Source organism: Gossypium hirsutum, chromosome A04 (genome assembly GCF_007990345.1).
Source record: "Gossypium hirsutum isolate 1008001.06 chromosome A04, Gossypium_hirsutum_v2.1, whole genome shotgun sequence".
Taxonomy (NCBI): domain Eukaryota; kingdom Viridiplantae; phylum Streptophyta; class Magnoliopsida; order Malvales; family Malvaceae; genus Gossypium; species Gossypium hirsutum.
In genome coordinates, this window is record NC_053427.1 from 8,139,065 (window position 1) to 8,154,227 (window position 15,163).

General features: G+C 31.8%; 1 protein-coding gene across 1 annotated transcript; it reads right to left on the reverse strand.

The window, feature by feature from the left end:
- Positions 1-3,355: 3,355 nt before the first annotated feature.
- On the reverse strand, positions 3,356-14,879 carry LOC107948745 (endoribonuclease Dicer homolog 2). Its single transcript, XM_016883378.2, is given in 26 exon segments — positions 3,356-3,911; positions 4,102-4,380; positions 4,519-4,712; positions 4,715-4,928; positions 5,017-5,226; positions 5,421-5,617; positions 5,831-5,934; positions 6,029-6,444; positions 6,561-6,652; positions 6,655-6,831; positions 6,958-7,184; positions 7,321-7,539; positions 7,778-7,938; positions 8,013-8,208; positions 8,550-8,649; positions 8,741-8,870; positions 8,943-9,071; positions 9,425-9,565; positions 9,695-9,759; positions 9,853-9,937; positions 10,261-10,395; positions 10,642-10,755; positions 10,863-11,040; positions 11,183-11,281; positions 14,567-14,637; positions 14,747-14,879. Coding segments are annotated over 24 exon segments (4,182 nt in total). The 5' UTR covers positions 11,254-11,281; positions 14,567-14,637; positions 14,747-14,879; the 3' UTR covers positions 3,356-3,563.
- Positions 14,880-15,163: the final 284 nt, after the last annotated feature.

The window sequence follows — 15,163 nt, forward strand, 5'->3', positions numbered from 1 at the left end:
CTCCGCCTAGTTTAGTTAAGGTTATTCGAAGCTTTTTAGGACATGTTGGGCTCTATAGAAGGTTTATTAAATATTTTTCTAAAATAGCTAAGCCTTTAACGAATTTGCTAGAAAAAGATGTGCCCTTCGATTTTAATTAAGAATGCTTAGAAACATTTAATACTCTTAAGGAAAAATTAATTACTGCCCCGATTATGGTTGCACCTGATTGGAATTTACCCTTTGAACTAATGTGTGATACGAGTGATTTTACAGTAGGCGCAGTTCTTGGACAGCGAAGAGACAAGCATTTTCAGCCAATTTATTATGCCAGCAAGACATTGACAGATGCACAAGAAAATTACACTACTACAGAAAAAAATTGCTAGCTGTGATTTTTGCATTCGATAAATTTAAACCATGTTTGATATTATCTAAAGTTGTTGTTTACACTGACCATTCAGCTCTCCGCTATCTCCTAACTAAATCAGATGCAAAACCTCGACTTATAAGATGGATTTTATTATTGCAGGAGTTTGATTTGGAAATCCAGGATAAGAAGGGAGTTGAAAATCTTGCAGCAGATTACCTTTCCAAACTAGAGAATTTACATCTCAAGAAGCTTAATGAGAATAAGATAAATGACTCATTGCCTAAGGAACAACTCTTAGTTATAACCGATTCTGAAGTCCTTTGGTTTGCGAATATCGCAAATTACTTATATGCTAACATCCTACCAAAATAGTTGACACATTATCAAAAGAAATTATTCCTTGCCGATATGAAAAATTATTTTTGGGAGGATTCTTTTCTTTTTCGTGTATGTGCAGATCAAGTAATTTGAAGGTGAGTTACAATATCAGAAGCGAGTAAAACCTTAGAACACTACCACTCAAGATCAACAGAAGGACATTACAGTGGGACTAAGACAATACATTAAACACTTGAATCAGGTTTTTATTAGCCCACACTATTCAAGGACACTAACAGGTATGTTGCTCCTTGTGATAGATGCCAGAGAGCAGGTAGTATTTCTAAACATAATGAAATGCCTCAAACTTATATGCTCTCATGTGAAATTTTTGACGTCTAGGACATTGATTTTATGGGCCCATTTCCTAACTCTTTTGGTGATAAATACATCCTAGTAGCAGTCGATTATATGTCAAAATGGGTAAAAGCTTAAGCATTTCCTACTAACGATGCTAGAGTGGTAGTTCGATTTCTTAAAAAGCTCTTTTCTCGATTTGGAACACCTAGAGCGATTATTAGTGATAGGGGTACGCATTTTTGTAACGCTCAATTTGATATAGTTCTTAAGAAGTATGGGGTGCATCATAGAACAGCTACCACTTATCACCCTCAAACTAGTAGGCAAGTTGAAGTTGCGAATCGAGAACTCAAATGCATCCTAGAAAAAGCTGTAGAGTCAAATAGAAAGGATTGAGCGATAAAAGTAGATGGCGTTTTATGGGCTTATAGGACTACATATAAAACACCCATAAGAACATCTCTTTATAGACTGGTATATGGAAAAACTTGTCATTTACCGCTTGAACTCGAGTACAAAGCTTTTTGGGCAATAAAATTCCTAAACTATGATCTTAAACTGGCAGGTGAGAAGAGATTGATGCAACTGAATGAGTTAGATAAGCGGCGAGCGAATGCTTACGAGAACTCAAGACTATATAAAAAAGCGACAAATCGACGCCACGATAAGCAGCCCAAACAATTCACAGTTGGAAATCTTGTCCTTTTATGCAATTCAAAGCTCAAGTTGTTTCCTGAAAAGCTAAAATTAAGATGGTCTGGCCTATTCGTAGTAAAAACTTTTTTTGCCATAAGGTACGATAGAGGTAACCCATCCAGCATATGGCACATTTAAGGTAAACGGTCATCGACTCAAACTTTATAGTGGTGATGAATTTAGAAATGATAGAGAGGAGCATTGGCTCCGCAAACCTTCATAACTGTGCGCACAAGGTAAGTCAAGTTTAGACTTTAAATAAGCTTCTTGGGAGGCAACTCGAGTGTTAACACTGCTAATTTTCTTAATTTTGATTTCATGTTATTTTTTTAAAAGTAATTAATTTTAAAAAAAACAAAAAAAATATTTTTAACCCACACGGCCTGGATACACGGGCCTGTCCCTGGCTATATGGATCCTGATACTTAAATTTCACAAAATCGACAATGAAACTTAGTTGAATTATCAATGTATGATTATTTGTGAATTATTTCGAAACATTATTTATGAGAATTATAAGTTGAGAAAAGATTAATTTTAATTGTGAGTTGAAAATTTTGCTTGAGGACAAGCAAACGCTTAAGTATGAAGATATTTGATAAGCCATAAAAGTAACAGATTTTTAATCTCATTCTTGATGCGTTTTTGAATGATTTATTATATAAATTAATGAATTTGATACTTCTAATATTTTAAATTCATATTTCTATACTTAGATGAGTATAAAAAGAAAGTAAAAAAAAAGTCAAAATCGAACAAAAAGAACTGTTTTCAGGATCCACATGGGCTGGCCACACGCTATGTGCTAGCCCGTGTCGATTTCATATCTTGCTTCCCTTTTACGCGAAAAAACTCAATTTTTAGAGTTTCTAAACATTTTAAAATCTATAAATAATAATTAGAAGAAGACATAAGAGAGCACTCAGAAAATATAAAAAAAAACTCAAAAAGCACAACCGACGCCAACTAAAAAGCGAATCTCCTTCGAGATTAAAGATCTCCTTTTAACTTCTTTAGAAATTTTATTAAATTTCTTTATGTCTTCTTGTTTTTTTGACTTTTAAATTTTTTCATTCGATATTACGAACTAAATTCCTTAAATACCTAAAGAAGATTAAACATACAATGAATCTTATTATTTGATTTCTAATTTACATAATAAATATTTATTCTTATTCCTAATTATATATGCTTATTTCAATTAAACAAAAGTCACTGTTTAAGAGTATATCTAACATAAGTAGAGTTGCAACCCTCAAAATAAGATGACATAAATCAATCAAATTAAAGTCAAATTTAATAAGACAATTTACAAATTAATTTAGTGTGACAATAGAAGTTTTAATTGAAAAATGATTTCAATTAATCAACCCATAATTAATTGTTCTTACTCTTAAAAAAAATATTCATATAATTTAAAATTTTCTACGAATAAAAATATAAGCAAATAAATCGTTTAATTTATATTTAAAATAATAGATAAAATTTAAGTAGATTCTTCCCTAAGATTTATCTTTTGTATTAGTTATCTTCAATTATTTCGTATTTCATTCTCTGTTGTTTTTTTTGGTTAAATTAAATTAATAAATTTAGATTAAAAACAATCACTCTAATTTATGGACTAAATAATAAAATAATAATAATTATTGATATTTTCAACCTTCGCCAATTCGATATTCCTTAGTTACCATAATTATACTATTGTTTAATAATAAGAGCACTTACCTCTGTCATAATTATAGTTAATTTAATGAACATCAGTCACCTATGTTTTCAAGCTTTGCTAAAGCTACTGCAAGGCAATATGTTCAATCTCCGCTCAAGTCAAATGCAAAATCTAGCTGAAATTGGCTCCCTTTAGAGACTTCAAAACTTCTTTGAAAGCCAGTTTCTTGGCCATCTTCTTATCACAAGCTGTGGATGTGTGCTTGAATACCTTCCCATTTGCTTCAACCTCTATCGTAATAGAAGAAATACCATCCTCATGTGAAACAATGGGTTTTCTTAGTTCATAATGCTCCTTTTGACACAGCTCATATAGCTCTTTGACAGGGTGAACCGTCAGAGTCTCCGGAGTAATCATGGGCTCCAACAGTGGCCTTATACTCTGGAATACGATTTCCTTATTGTATCCTGAATCAACAAAAATAGCTCCAGCAAGTGACTCCATCACGTCACCGAGTACCTGTCATAATAAGATCATTTAAGAAACATTCACAACAATGATTTCAGCTCTAAGCGAGAGCAATGGTGATAAAAATAATGCTTTTAAGAACCCATTACTCTACACTGCTTCACGAAATAAGAACTCTGACAAGGAAGCATTGCTATGTAAATAATCAAGTCAAGAGTGGTAATCGTAATCTAATGCAAACCTTGGGGAAAGATTTTTCAGATTCCCAGCCGAAAGTGTATTCCAACGATAATTCCTGAAAACTTTCAACGGTTTCTTTTATATCCTTGTAAAGCTTCTGTGAACTTTGGAGAATGTGCTTATGAAATCCAGCCTTTACAGCTGATAATGCATAGCAATTGTTGTTAACAGATGCTGACCTAAGATCCGTTAATAATCCTGGCGTGATCCCAGGATATTTATTATATAAATGCAGAGTAATAAGATAATCTAAAACGGAGTCCCCTAGAAATTCCAGCCGCTGCAAGGAAAAAGTATTAATTATGTTCAATTTAAACTTGAGAGAGAAAAATGAACCAACTACCCATGATTATAAGACATTAAGATACATATGATGAAAAAAAAATTTTAATGTGTCATTCGTATAGCAGATTATCACCTGATAACATCCTGGAATTTCAGCAAGCATATAAGAACCATGGGTTAATGCTTCCACCAACAAAGAAGGGTCTTGGAATGAATAGTGTAGAAGGGACTCAAAGTGCTGGACATTAACAAACTTCTCGGCCCGCACTTTAAAATGTCTTTCATATGGTATATTTGTGAAATTAATACTTATACCGATCCAATCCAAAATAGTAATCCAGCTGCTTCGCCTCCCGTGCTAAGGTATGCACCAATAAGTGCCTCAACAACATCAGCAACCTTCTTAAACTTCAGCTTTCTTCTTCCTCTAACATATATTTTTTTTGCATTACACAGTGTTTCCTCATTTAATGAGTAACTTCCACAATTATATCCAGGAATCATCCAGTCTTTGGGATCGAAAGGCTCATCACGGATAAACCCCTGCAGTTTCCAAAGCATATTAAAGAGAGAACTGACTATATAACAACACAATTGGATAAATTAAATAAATATCTAGAAGACAACTTACAGGAAGTTTCTTGTCACATCCTAGCATGGACAGAGCTGTATTTGAAATAATTTTTTCCTTCCTAATACTAAGAAGGCCCTCGTGATGATTTTGATATTTTTTGAAAAGCTGTTGACAAACAGCATACTTCAAGAAAGAGTCACCAAGAGTCTCTAGTGATTCCAAATGAAAGTTTTCTAGGCACTTTTTGGTAGTAATTGCCTCCAAAACCTACCAAGCATAGTTGAGCCAAGTCAAAACACAAACATATAAAATGCAACACTTAACAGTACATATCACAAGGATGTGATACATGCTGTTTGTTTTCTCAATAATACTTCAGCAGATAATTTTAAGATGTAATACATATTTCTGTAAAGCATAGGTGGCTCTGAAAAGAGGAATTCAAAAGTATGCTAGCTCACCTTCATGGTTGGAATGGCAACATTTTGCACGCAATGATCCAAATGCATCTTTTTCAAGCTGGTAGCAAGGAGCAAAGACTCGAGTCGATGCATGATTGATGGAAGAAATGTGAAAGAATAAAATGTGCTGATCGATATGGGAGACATTACTACACAACAAAGCTCAGGAGGCAATTCTACGAATGCGTTACTTGATTCTGCAACATAAATAAAAAAATTTAATATTAAAATAAACTGAACCGGTATGAAAACTTAGACAAAACCGATTTCGTACCAGATATTGCGAAAATCTTAGTTTCTCTACAAAAATCTTCCAATATGAAAATTTGTTCTTAAAAGTTGAATTACAAAGATCATCCAAAGCTATCCTTACTAATCTCAAAAAGGCAAGATGATGAGAGACAACATGCCTTTCTCTTTCTGTTTTCTGCACCTTTGAATGTGATTTTGCACCGGGAAAATATGTCGCCCAGCAAGGAAAGAGACTTGACTATAACATAAATTGATACCGTGGCTGTAATGTCACATGAGAATACAGTTAATAACCAGAAACATAAGCATCGCATATTCACATTAATTCTTTGGAAAATTACTAAAGAAATGCTTACCTTTTTTCATAATACTCCTTGTAAGTCATTACGCGTCCATCACTCAACCTCAAAAGTGAATTTGCATTTATATTAGTTAAAAGACCACTGATAATATAAGCATGACCATTATGAGGAGTAGAGACCAAAGAATTTTGGATCATGCAAGTGCACACCAGACCGCTTTTGATCTGTATCATATCAGCATTGCAGTTCACATGATTCTTGCAGGCCTTTTCATAAGAAAATGTGACAGAAGTAACTGACAACCAATCAATCAGAGGACTCTGGCCCACATAATTTGATGGGAGGAGTAGATAATCAATTTCAGAATTATTCCCCAAGGTATGGTCACATAACACCTCTGCCAACTTTTCAGCTTTACGATCCATAAGTACTTGAAAAACTGCAAGCTGAAACCTTCTACATAAGATAACCTACCAAAATGGAAAAATCGCACAGAGGGTAAAATGTTAAATTATGAACGCATTACAATATATTTTCTATTCTTATCACCCTAGAACAATAATAAAATTTAAAAAATATATAGTACCTGGTCAGAATTAAGACGTATTAGTCCAATATATTTCATGTTAACTGTTAATGTGCCCCTGTCAACTTCTAACTCAATATTCACACTTTTTCATCCATGTCAAACTGATTCCTGACAAGAAGCATGATGTTATGAACAGGAACCTCATAATCAAAGTTCTGCTTCAACTCCATTAAGTAGCAGTAGTACTTTGTCATGGAGTCCAGTGAACCCTTATTTACTAGTTCAGGTGGAAAGAAAATAGGTTGATCATCATTATAGGGCTCCTTTTCTACAAATCAAATAATTAAATAAAATAAAGGAAAATCAGATACTTCTTCTAACAACTTTATATATCTTGAAATTACATACATTAATTATTGGAGATAAAGAAAATAAGGACATGCATTATTATTACCAATTTCTTCCACATCATGTTCTTCAAAAACAATATCAGGAACAAGATTGTCTGTTAAAGCACCAATTTGATGGAGTTTCTTGCATGCTTCAAAGCATGCTTTTTTCTTTATGTTTTTTACATCACCCTGACCACAAACAGTTTGTATAGGGCAACTCTTGGGTAGAAGGAGGGTGCAAAGCCCCATTTGCTTGTCTATAACACACCTCGGAATAGGTTTAAAATACCTAGAGAGAACAAACAAATACAAGAAAGAAGTAAAAACTATGAAGCCATGAATAGGGCCCTAACTAAATAAAAAGGAAGAAGTAATTCATTAAATATTAACAGAATGTGCAACAACCAATATTAATAATCACTAACCCGTCTGCAGGGAGACGTGAGCAATAGAAGTACATTAGACCAACACTAGAACTAAGAGTCATACATGCCCCTGTACTCGCAACATGGTAAAACTCTTCATCATCTAAGCCCTCACAAAGAGGAGAACAAGGATATGATGCATGGCATAAAGATTCCTTTCTCATTACATCTCCACTAGTAAGATAGTTCTTCAGTCGAGAATGTGTAGAAAAATCCCCGCTACAATAATCAAACCAGAGCACTGTTAAGGCTCTCAGAAGTATAAAAATCAAGCAAATTAATAGGATTCCAAATGCTTTTTACCAAACGTGATTGCATAATACTTTGAAGGTGTTTTAATGGTAACCTTATATATAAAAAGAAAAAGGAAAAAAAGTCATCTGTGGCAGCACTAGTAATAAAGATTTTAAAACTTGAGAAATAATATTTGGCAAGGATTAGAAATATAGATTATTACCTCTTCAGCATTAATAGATAATCTGAGTTCTGCATTCTAGCACGTCCTCGAGACTGTATGAAACTACAAATTGTTGGTGAAGGATCAAATCTGATAATTAGGTTGCATGATTGAACATCCAAGCCTTCTTCAAGAATTGAAGTTGCAACGATTATGTTAACCTGCAGGAATGGAATACCATCATTCGAATGCAGTGGATAACAGATACATTACTTATCTATTGTACGTGACATACCATGCCTTTGCGGAATTCTTCTACAATTTCATTTTGTTTTTTCCTTGTCTGATTCTGCAATCCAGAGTTATTTCCCGCAATGTACTTAGTCTTCCAATTACTGTACCTGGGAAGCAATTCACTGAATAGCGATTGTAGCACAACAGCTGTTATAACCCTCTCAACAAAAATTATACATCTTATGTCCTTCAACACCCTGCATTATTGCACATAACAAAATGTCACAAATGATGAAAAGCAAAAACAAGGGCAATGGAATGAAGAGGTTTGTAGATCAATTTTGTCAAATTCATTCCTTAAAATCCTCTATACATCTCTATTGATGGCCTCATTACCTTTAGTTATTAATGCTTACCAACCAGAGTGAAAAATACACAGCAAACCATTCTTTAATCTTTGTTGTATTAAATATTCCCAGAATAAACTTGAAATTATCAGAGAGCAGAAAGATAACTTTCAAAGGAGGCAATACTATATCAGCACTTGGTAAACCGATAGAACACCGCATAAAAATATTATCAGTAATAACCATGTTACCTGTATTCGAATAAAGATTCAATAAGGCATAAAACTTTTGTGGTAAGAAACCCAGCAGCCACACTGCCTTTAACATCATTAGCTATGGTCCAATCCAGACCTATTTGTGGAAACATAAAAACAGAATATATTTAAGAAAAATGATAAACACAACATATTATTAACTCACTCTAAGAGGAAAATACAAGTACCAGATGGCATGCATGTTTCAATTGCACGAAAAGCATCCACGCTGTAGCTCCTAATAATTTTCTCACCAAAGACATCCAATTTCCCCCACATAAGAAGCTCACTTTCATAACATGAAAAGCACTCTGCAGCCTATTAAAAATGAACAGACTTGATGATATATATATATTGCACTTTGGCAAAAATAATTGGCTAAAAAGGTACCTTCAGAGCCAACCAAGCACCAAGCTCATATAAACAATGTATTAAAGCTGAATGTATCTTTGATAGTTTCTTTCTTGTAGATTCTGCTGCAGAAGCTTCAAGATCCAAATTATCCAACGAACATTCATGCTAAAAATCAGGGCATCTATTGTCAATACTCAGTATCCTAGTAGGAAACGAAAAATGCATGTTGAAGTATGAGCAAAAGAATCACATTCACACCTTCAAATTTCAACTAACACTAAGAAGGATAGATAATAATCCATGAGAACACTATTTTCACTCCTCTTTGCATCCCAAGTACTAAATTAGTAAAAAAAAATGTCATGCTAAGTGCAAGTTGTTTTAACTATGGATACAGGCATACAGCAGCCAAAATAAAATCCAAATTTACTAACTAGTAAAAAGTCACTCATAGAAGAGAGGAAATTTCTCACATTAAACTGGCGACATAGCAAAAGATTTCAACAAAGAATACGCACCTTTACTTTCAAAACAGTCAATTCCTCTACCAAGTGTGAATATAAAACATTTGGAATTGCCATATGTTGGTAAAACTTGAACTTTGGAGTCGCAAATGGAACAAACTGAGCAAGCACTGATGCACTTACACACGTATACACCTTCAATAGAGGAAAACATACCGTATAAATATTGAAATGTCATCTTCCTTGAATGACACACTTATGTCTCAAAAGATCAAATCATCAACATAAGCATAAAATCTGAAATGAACAGAAACAGAAAAAGACCTTTGAGTTCATAATAGTCTCCAATTCATGGATCTTCTGCCAATAGCTATCAGCAGAGTTTGCCCCTAAGGTAATAGACAGGGAAAAAAAATTCAAATACTATTAAAAAAAAGGAACACGTATAACGAATAACTAAACTAAAAGCTTGCTAATATCACCTTTTGAATTTATAGGAGAAGCAGTCATCCCAAAAATCCTAGGAAGATTAGATGCACCAGCTTCTAACGGGCGATGATAGAATTCCTATAACGAAAAGAAATCCCTGAGTACATAAAAATCATGTCTGGCTATAGCTATGAAGTAAAACACACTTAATGTAAAAGATAGAAAACAACATCTGACAGTTTTATAAGTGTAAGCCGTCAATGTATACAATTTAATTAAACATAGTTAAATGCATAGCTTTCCACATTTAAACATACATATAAATTTTGTGGAGAACTATCATAAGATCAATAAGACAAAACATACAACAATGCAGTCATATATATATGATAAGAATCATGATGATGCTTATAGTAAACAAAATTAAAATCTAATGAAAGATGAATGGAAAGACAACTAACTCTCATAATAGAGGCATAAGGATGCTTTCCTCGGGCATGATGGCATTCATCAATTATCAAAACCTTTATCATGTTTATATTGAAGAAGCGATGCCTCAATCCATCAAGTAAAATTTGAGGTGTCATCACAAGCACCTGTCAATAAGAAATGACAGAAATACATGTTATTGCTAACTGCATGTACCATGTCTAAGAAAGAAGAAAAATGAACAGTTACTTAGAAACAGAAAACATTATGTAAAACAAATCAAAGAAAATGTCGGTGAAGTAGCTAGTACATCACACATCACATAGCACATACATAATCAACATGATGAATAAGTATTTGCTCTGAATCACCACCATATAAACTAAATGATATATATATATAGAAAACCCCACCTCATATTTATCTATTTCTTGTTTCCACTTCTCCCCATCCCAAAAGTCGACCTGCATATGTCCCCAATACTTTCCAACATTCAAGTCCGTATGCATTTCCACAGCATCAGCTTGCTAATCATTATGTAAATCAGAAGAGATACAACAAATCAAAAGCTTCTTTTTAAAAACAACATTGATAATGGCATGAATTGAAAAGAAAGATATGTTATTTGACACACTTGTTTCACCAGAACAACTTTGGGAACCAAGAACACAGCGAAAAAGGGTGAGGGCTTGCGGATAAGATAAGCATAGCTGCGGAGAAGCATGATGGCGATCATTGTCTTGCCAGATCCAGTTTCCAAGTAAGTTATTGTGTTTTGCTTGATAGCTTTCTCTAATGCTTCAAGCTGGTAGCTGTTGCATAAACAAACAAACGCAGAAAACATCGCAACTTCTTACATTAGCTTTTGACATAGTAGATAAAAAAAATGAAGTAACTTTATCCCATATCATCAGCTAAGCTATGGAAAGAAAAATGAGAAGAAACCTCAACCACCTTCTGGCAAAAGGAAGAGGATCAGCAGGGAGTAGTTGAGAAATATCCTCCTCCATGTCAACTGGCTCCATGGCTCACAAAGTTATATCACTTCTCTGCCTGTAAAAGTAAACACATTACCATAACAAAGAATCCCAACCATTCTGGGTTAACGTTCTACTGTTTTTATTATTCTCTGACACTTTTTTTTAGATTTTAGCTGACATAAATATAAAATCAGAGAAACCCTTTCTCCCAACTCACCGCCAAGAACCCAAAAACAATCATCAAGAAAATCCAACTTATATGTCTCTGGTAAAGGAATACTACTGAAAAATGGGTATGAGGAAGTGAAGGTGTAATAATGATACTTTTCTGAGACAAAAGAGAGAGAAGAGAATGCCTGAATTATATAATGATAATAGTGTGCAAGTGACGATTGAAATTTTCCTTGTTTTTTTTTTTTTTGGGTGGGAAATTTTTCTTCTCTTATAAATTATTTCAAACAAGTTCTAAATATATTTTTTAATAATATTTTATATTAAAACCATATATTAAAAGAATTTTTATAAATTAATAAATATTCGATAAGTGATTTAGTAATTTTAAAATTATTTTTTGAAAAAGAAATTGAGGTTACTTAATCTTGAAGTACCTAATTAAATTTTAAAATTATTTTTTAAAAAGAAATTGAGGTTACTTCATATTGAAGTACCTAATTAAATATTTATTTTAATTTATAAGATAATATATTTTAACCTTAAACAAATCTATTTTTATTGATTATTAATACTACTATATTAAGATTTTTTTTTGGTATTTCATTAGATGCAATTTCGATGAAAATGTATTTTTTTAATTATTATTTATCCAAATGTTTTTTTATTAATTAGTGAGATATTTTAAGGTTAATTTATAATGTTATTTTTCAAGAAAACTCTTAATTTATTTATTTATTTATTTATTACTATACGTTATTTTTGTTATTATCACATAATAAAAGATAATTTAATATCCATACGTTGAGAATTTTCATTCATAAAAGGGTAAAATGCAAATGAGTAACCATGCAAAAAGTAGGATTCTTTGGAGATTGATGCATCTATTTATACTATGCAAATTTTTATTGATTTTGGAGGGTAGAATTTAATTGTATATTTTTACGATAATAAAAATATAATTTTATTATTTTAATAGTTTATATATTTATAATTTTTAAAAGATTAAATTAATTTTTTATCATTTTCTAGAGTTAAAATGTAATTTTATTATTATTAACTTAAAATTTTATAAATTATAAAATATTTAAATAAAAAAATTTATTTTAGGAGGTCGAGACATTTGCCAAGTCACCTCTTGCTCCACCGCTAGCTAATGAATCTATTTCTAGTACCAAAATTTACTTTTTACTTATTAGGAAGGCTAAGAGCTAAGAAAATTTTTGTGACTAGGATTAAATTGTATATTTTTATAGTTTATATATTTATAATTTTTAAATAATTAAATCAGATTTTTATCATTTTTGGGATTAATGTGCAATCTTATCATTATTAATTTAAAATTTTATAAATTATAAATGGCTTAAATGATAATTTTTCCATTTTAGAGAGGTCGAGGCCCCTGCCAGCAACCTCTAGCTCCATCATTGGCTAACTTTTTACTTATTAGGAAGGTTAAGAGCCAATAAATTTTATGAGACCGGAATTAAATTGTATATTTTTATAGTTTATATCTTTATAATTTTTAGATGAAATCATTTTTTATTATTTTTTTAATGTCAAAGTACAATTTTATCATTATTAATTTAAAATTTTATAAATTATAAATGACTTAAATAGAAAATTTTTCATTTTAGGCTTACCAGCCCTGACTCCACCACTGATTAATACATCTACTTATACTGCAAAATTTTGTTTTTAATTGGCATAGAATTGTAAGATTAATTATTTGATAATTAATTTAAAATAATATGTGTAATTTAATATCAATACAAGGTCAGATTACATAATTTATTTGGTTAATACTATTGCTTGTTTAATGTGATGATAAAATTAAAAAAAAAGTTATTTATCGTATTAATAAATAGTTAATTAATATTAATCTTGTTCTTATCATACAATAATACAGTGTTGACTACCTTAATAAACATTTCAATGCAAAACTTAAAACTCATTGTAAATAATATAATTAAGCCTCAAATCGAGTATGAAAATTGGAATTAATTTTTACTATGTAAAAGTCTAAACTCGATTAAACTTATTATTATTTCATATTTAAATTAAAAGATACGTTTAATTAATTCATATTTTTTATATATATAATATTTTAATTAATTCATATTTTCTATATATATAATATTTTGACTTTAAGTGCATGGTATTGGAATCACTACCATTTATTTGTAAATTTAAAACAAGCTTAAATACAGAATTTGTACCTAAACTTATCCACTTCTTTTAAATTAATATTTAAAAGTATTTTTGTTCTGAACCCGAACTCTTTTTCTATCAACAAAATTAGTATAACGACGTCGCAGCGCTAGTCAATTGCACTACACCAAGTGGAATGCTTTTACATTTTTTTAAGAAATACAAAAGTTAAATTAAATTTGAATTTCTTTCTTTCTTTCACTTATTTTACATTTTCTCACCAATTTCTTTCAACACATTGTTTGATTTTGATTCATTTGGGTATGCCTTGTTTTCTTCATTCTTCATTCTTCTCTACTTCACCAGCCTTTCATTCTTGCAAATAAATTGAACCAACCCATAAACACAAGGGAAAAAGAAAATACATATTTGATTGTGATTGTGCATAAAATTTGAAGTTGGGTTATTTGTATTGGTTGATTTCGTTTCATCACATTTTTTCAACTTTTCACCAATAAGGGAATGAAAGTATATAATATGGGATATCCAAGATGAATCGAGAAATGCATAGCCTACCTACTTTGGATACCCAAGATAAATCATATTTTTTAATTTTATTTTATAAATTATGTGGTATTTAAGATGAACTCGGAAATTGCTCTAAAAAAGATGAACCCGTAAACACTTGACCAACATGAGACTAAAATCAAAGTGATTATATTTTTGTTTCTAAAACTACTTAATAGAAAACACTAGAGATTAAAGGAAAATTATGGTAAATATTATGTGATAGCATGATGGTTAAAAGTGTTTATGGTCCTAGGTGAGGAAAATCATGTTTCTAGTGCCTCGAACCAAACAAGACCTTTATACATCAAAACGATCAAGCTGTGAAAAATAGGGAAAAGGTTTGAGAAATGGGAACAATAAAAAATTAAATTATAAAGTTATCAAAGAATGTTTCCTTTGCATGGAATAGCTTACAATATGAATGGCCTGAAAGAGTAGCAAATATGGAATTTATGGAATGGTTTACCTGGTTCGTGCAAAACAGCAGTACTGATATCTGTCGATACTTTCTTTGCACCATCTGGGCTATCTGGTCGGCTAGAAACAAGTGGATTCACGAAGGCAAGAAAATGTCAGGAGCAGAGACGGCAAGATTCAGCGTACAGTATTTACAAGAACTGAATAGCATTAAACGAGGAAAACTTGCCTTTAGCCCGATAAGTGTAGAATGGAGGCCCCCGATTCAACGTTTCTACAAAATCAACTTCGATGCAGCAGTGGACCTTAAAACGCAAAGATCATTTTCGGGACTCATAGTCAGAGACTGGAAAGGGGAAATCCTAGCCACAAAAACCATAAATCATGAGAATATACCTACGGGGTTTGCAGCTGAGGCCGTTGCATGTTTACAGGCGGTTATCTTAGGAAGGGATCTGGGATTAAAGTTTGTGAATATTGAAGGGGATTCTTTGACAGTGATAAAAAAAGCTCAAACTAAGAGAATAGACAAGTCGGTAATTAGCGCATACATTCAAGACATTCAAGAAATGTGCAAGATGTTCTATGAAAGTAAGTTCCTTTATGTACGAAGAAAAGCAAACGAACAAGGGCATGATTTGACATC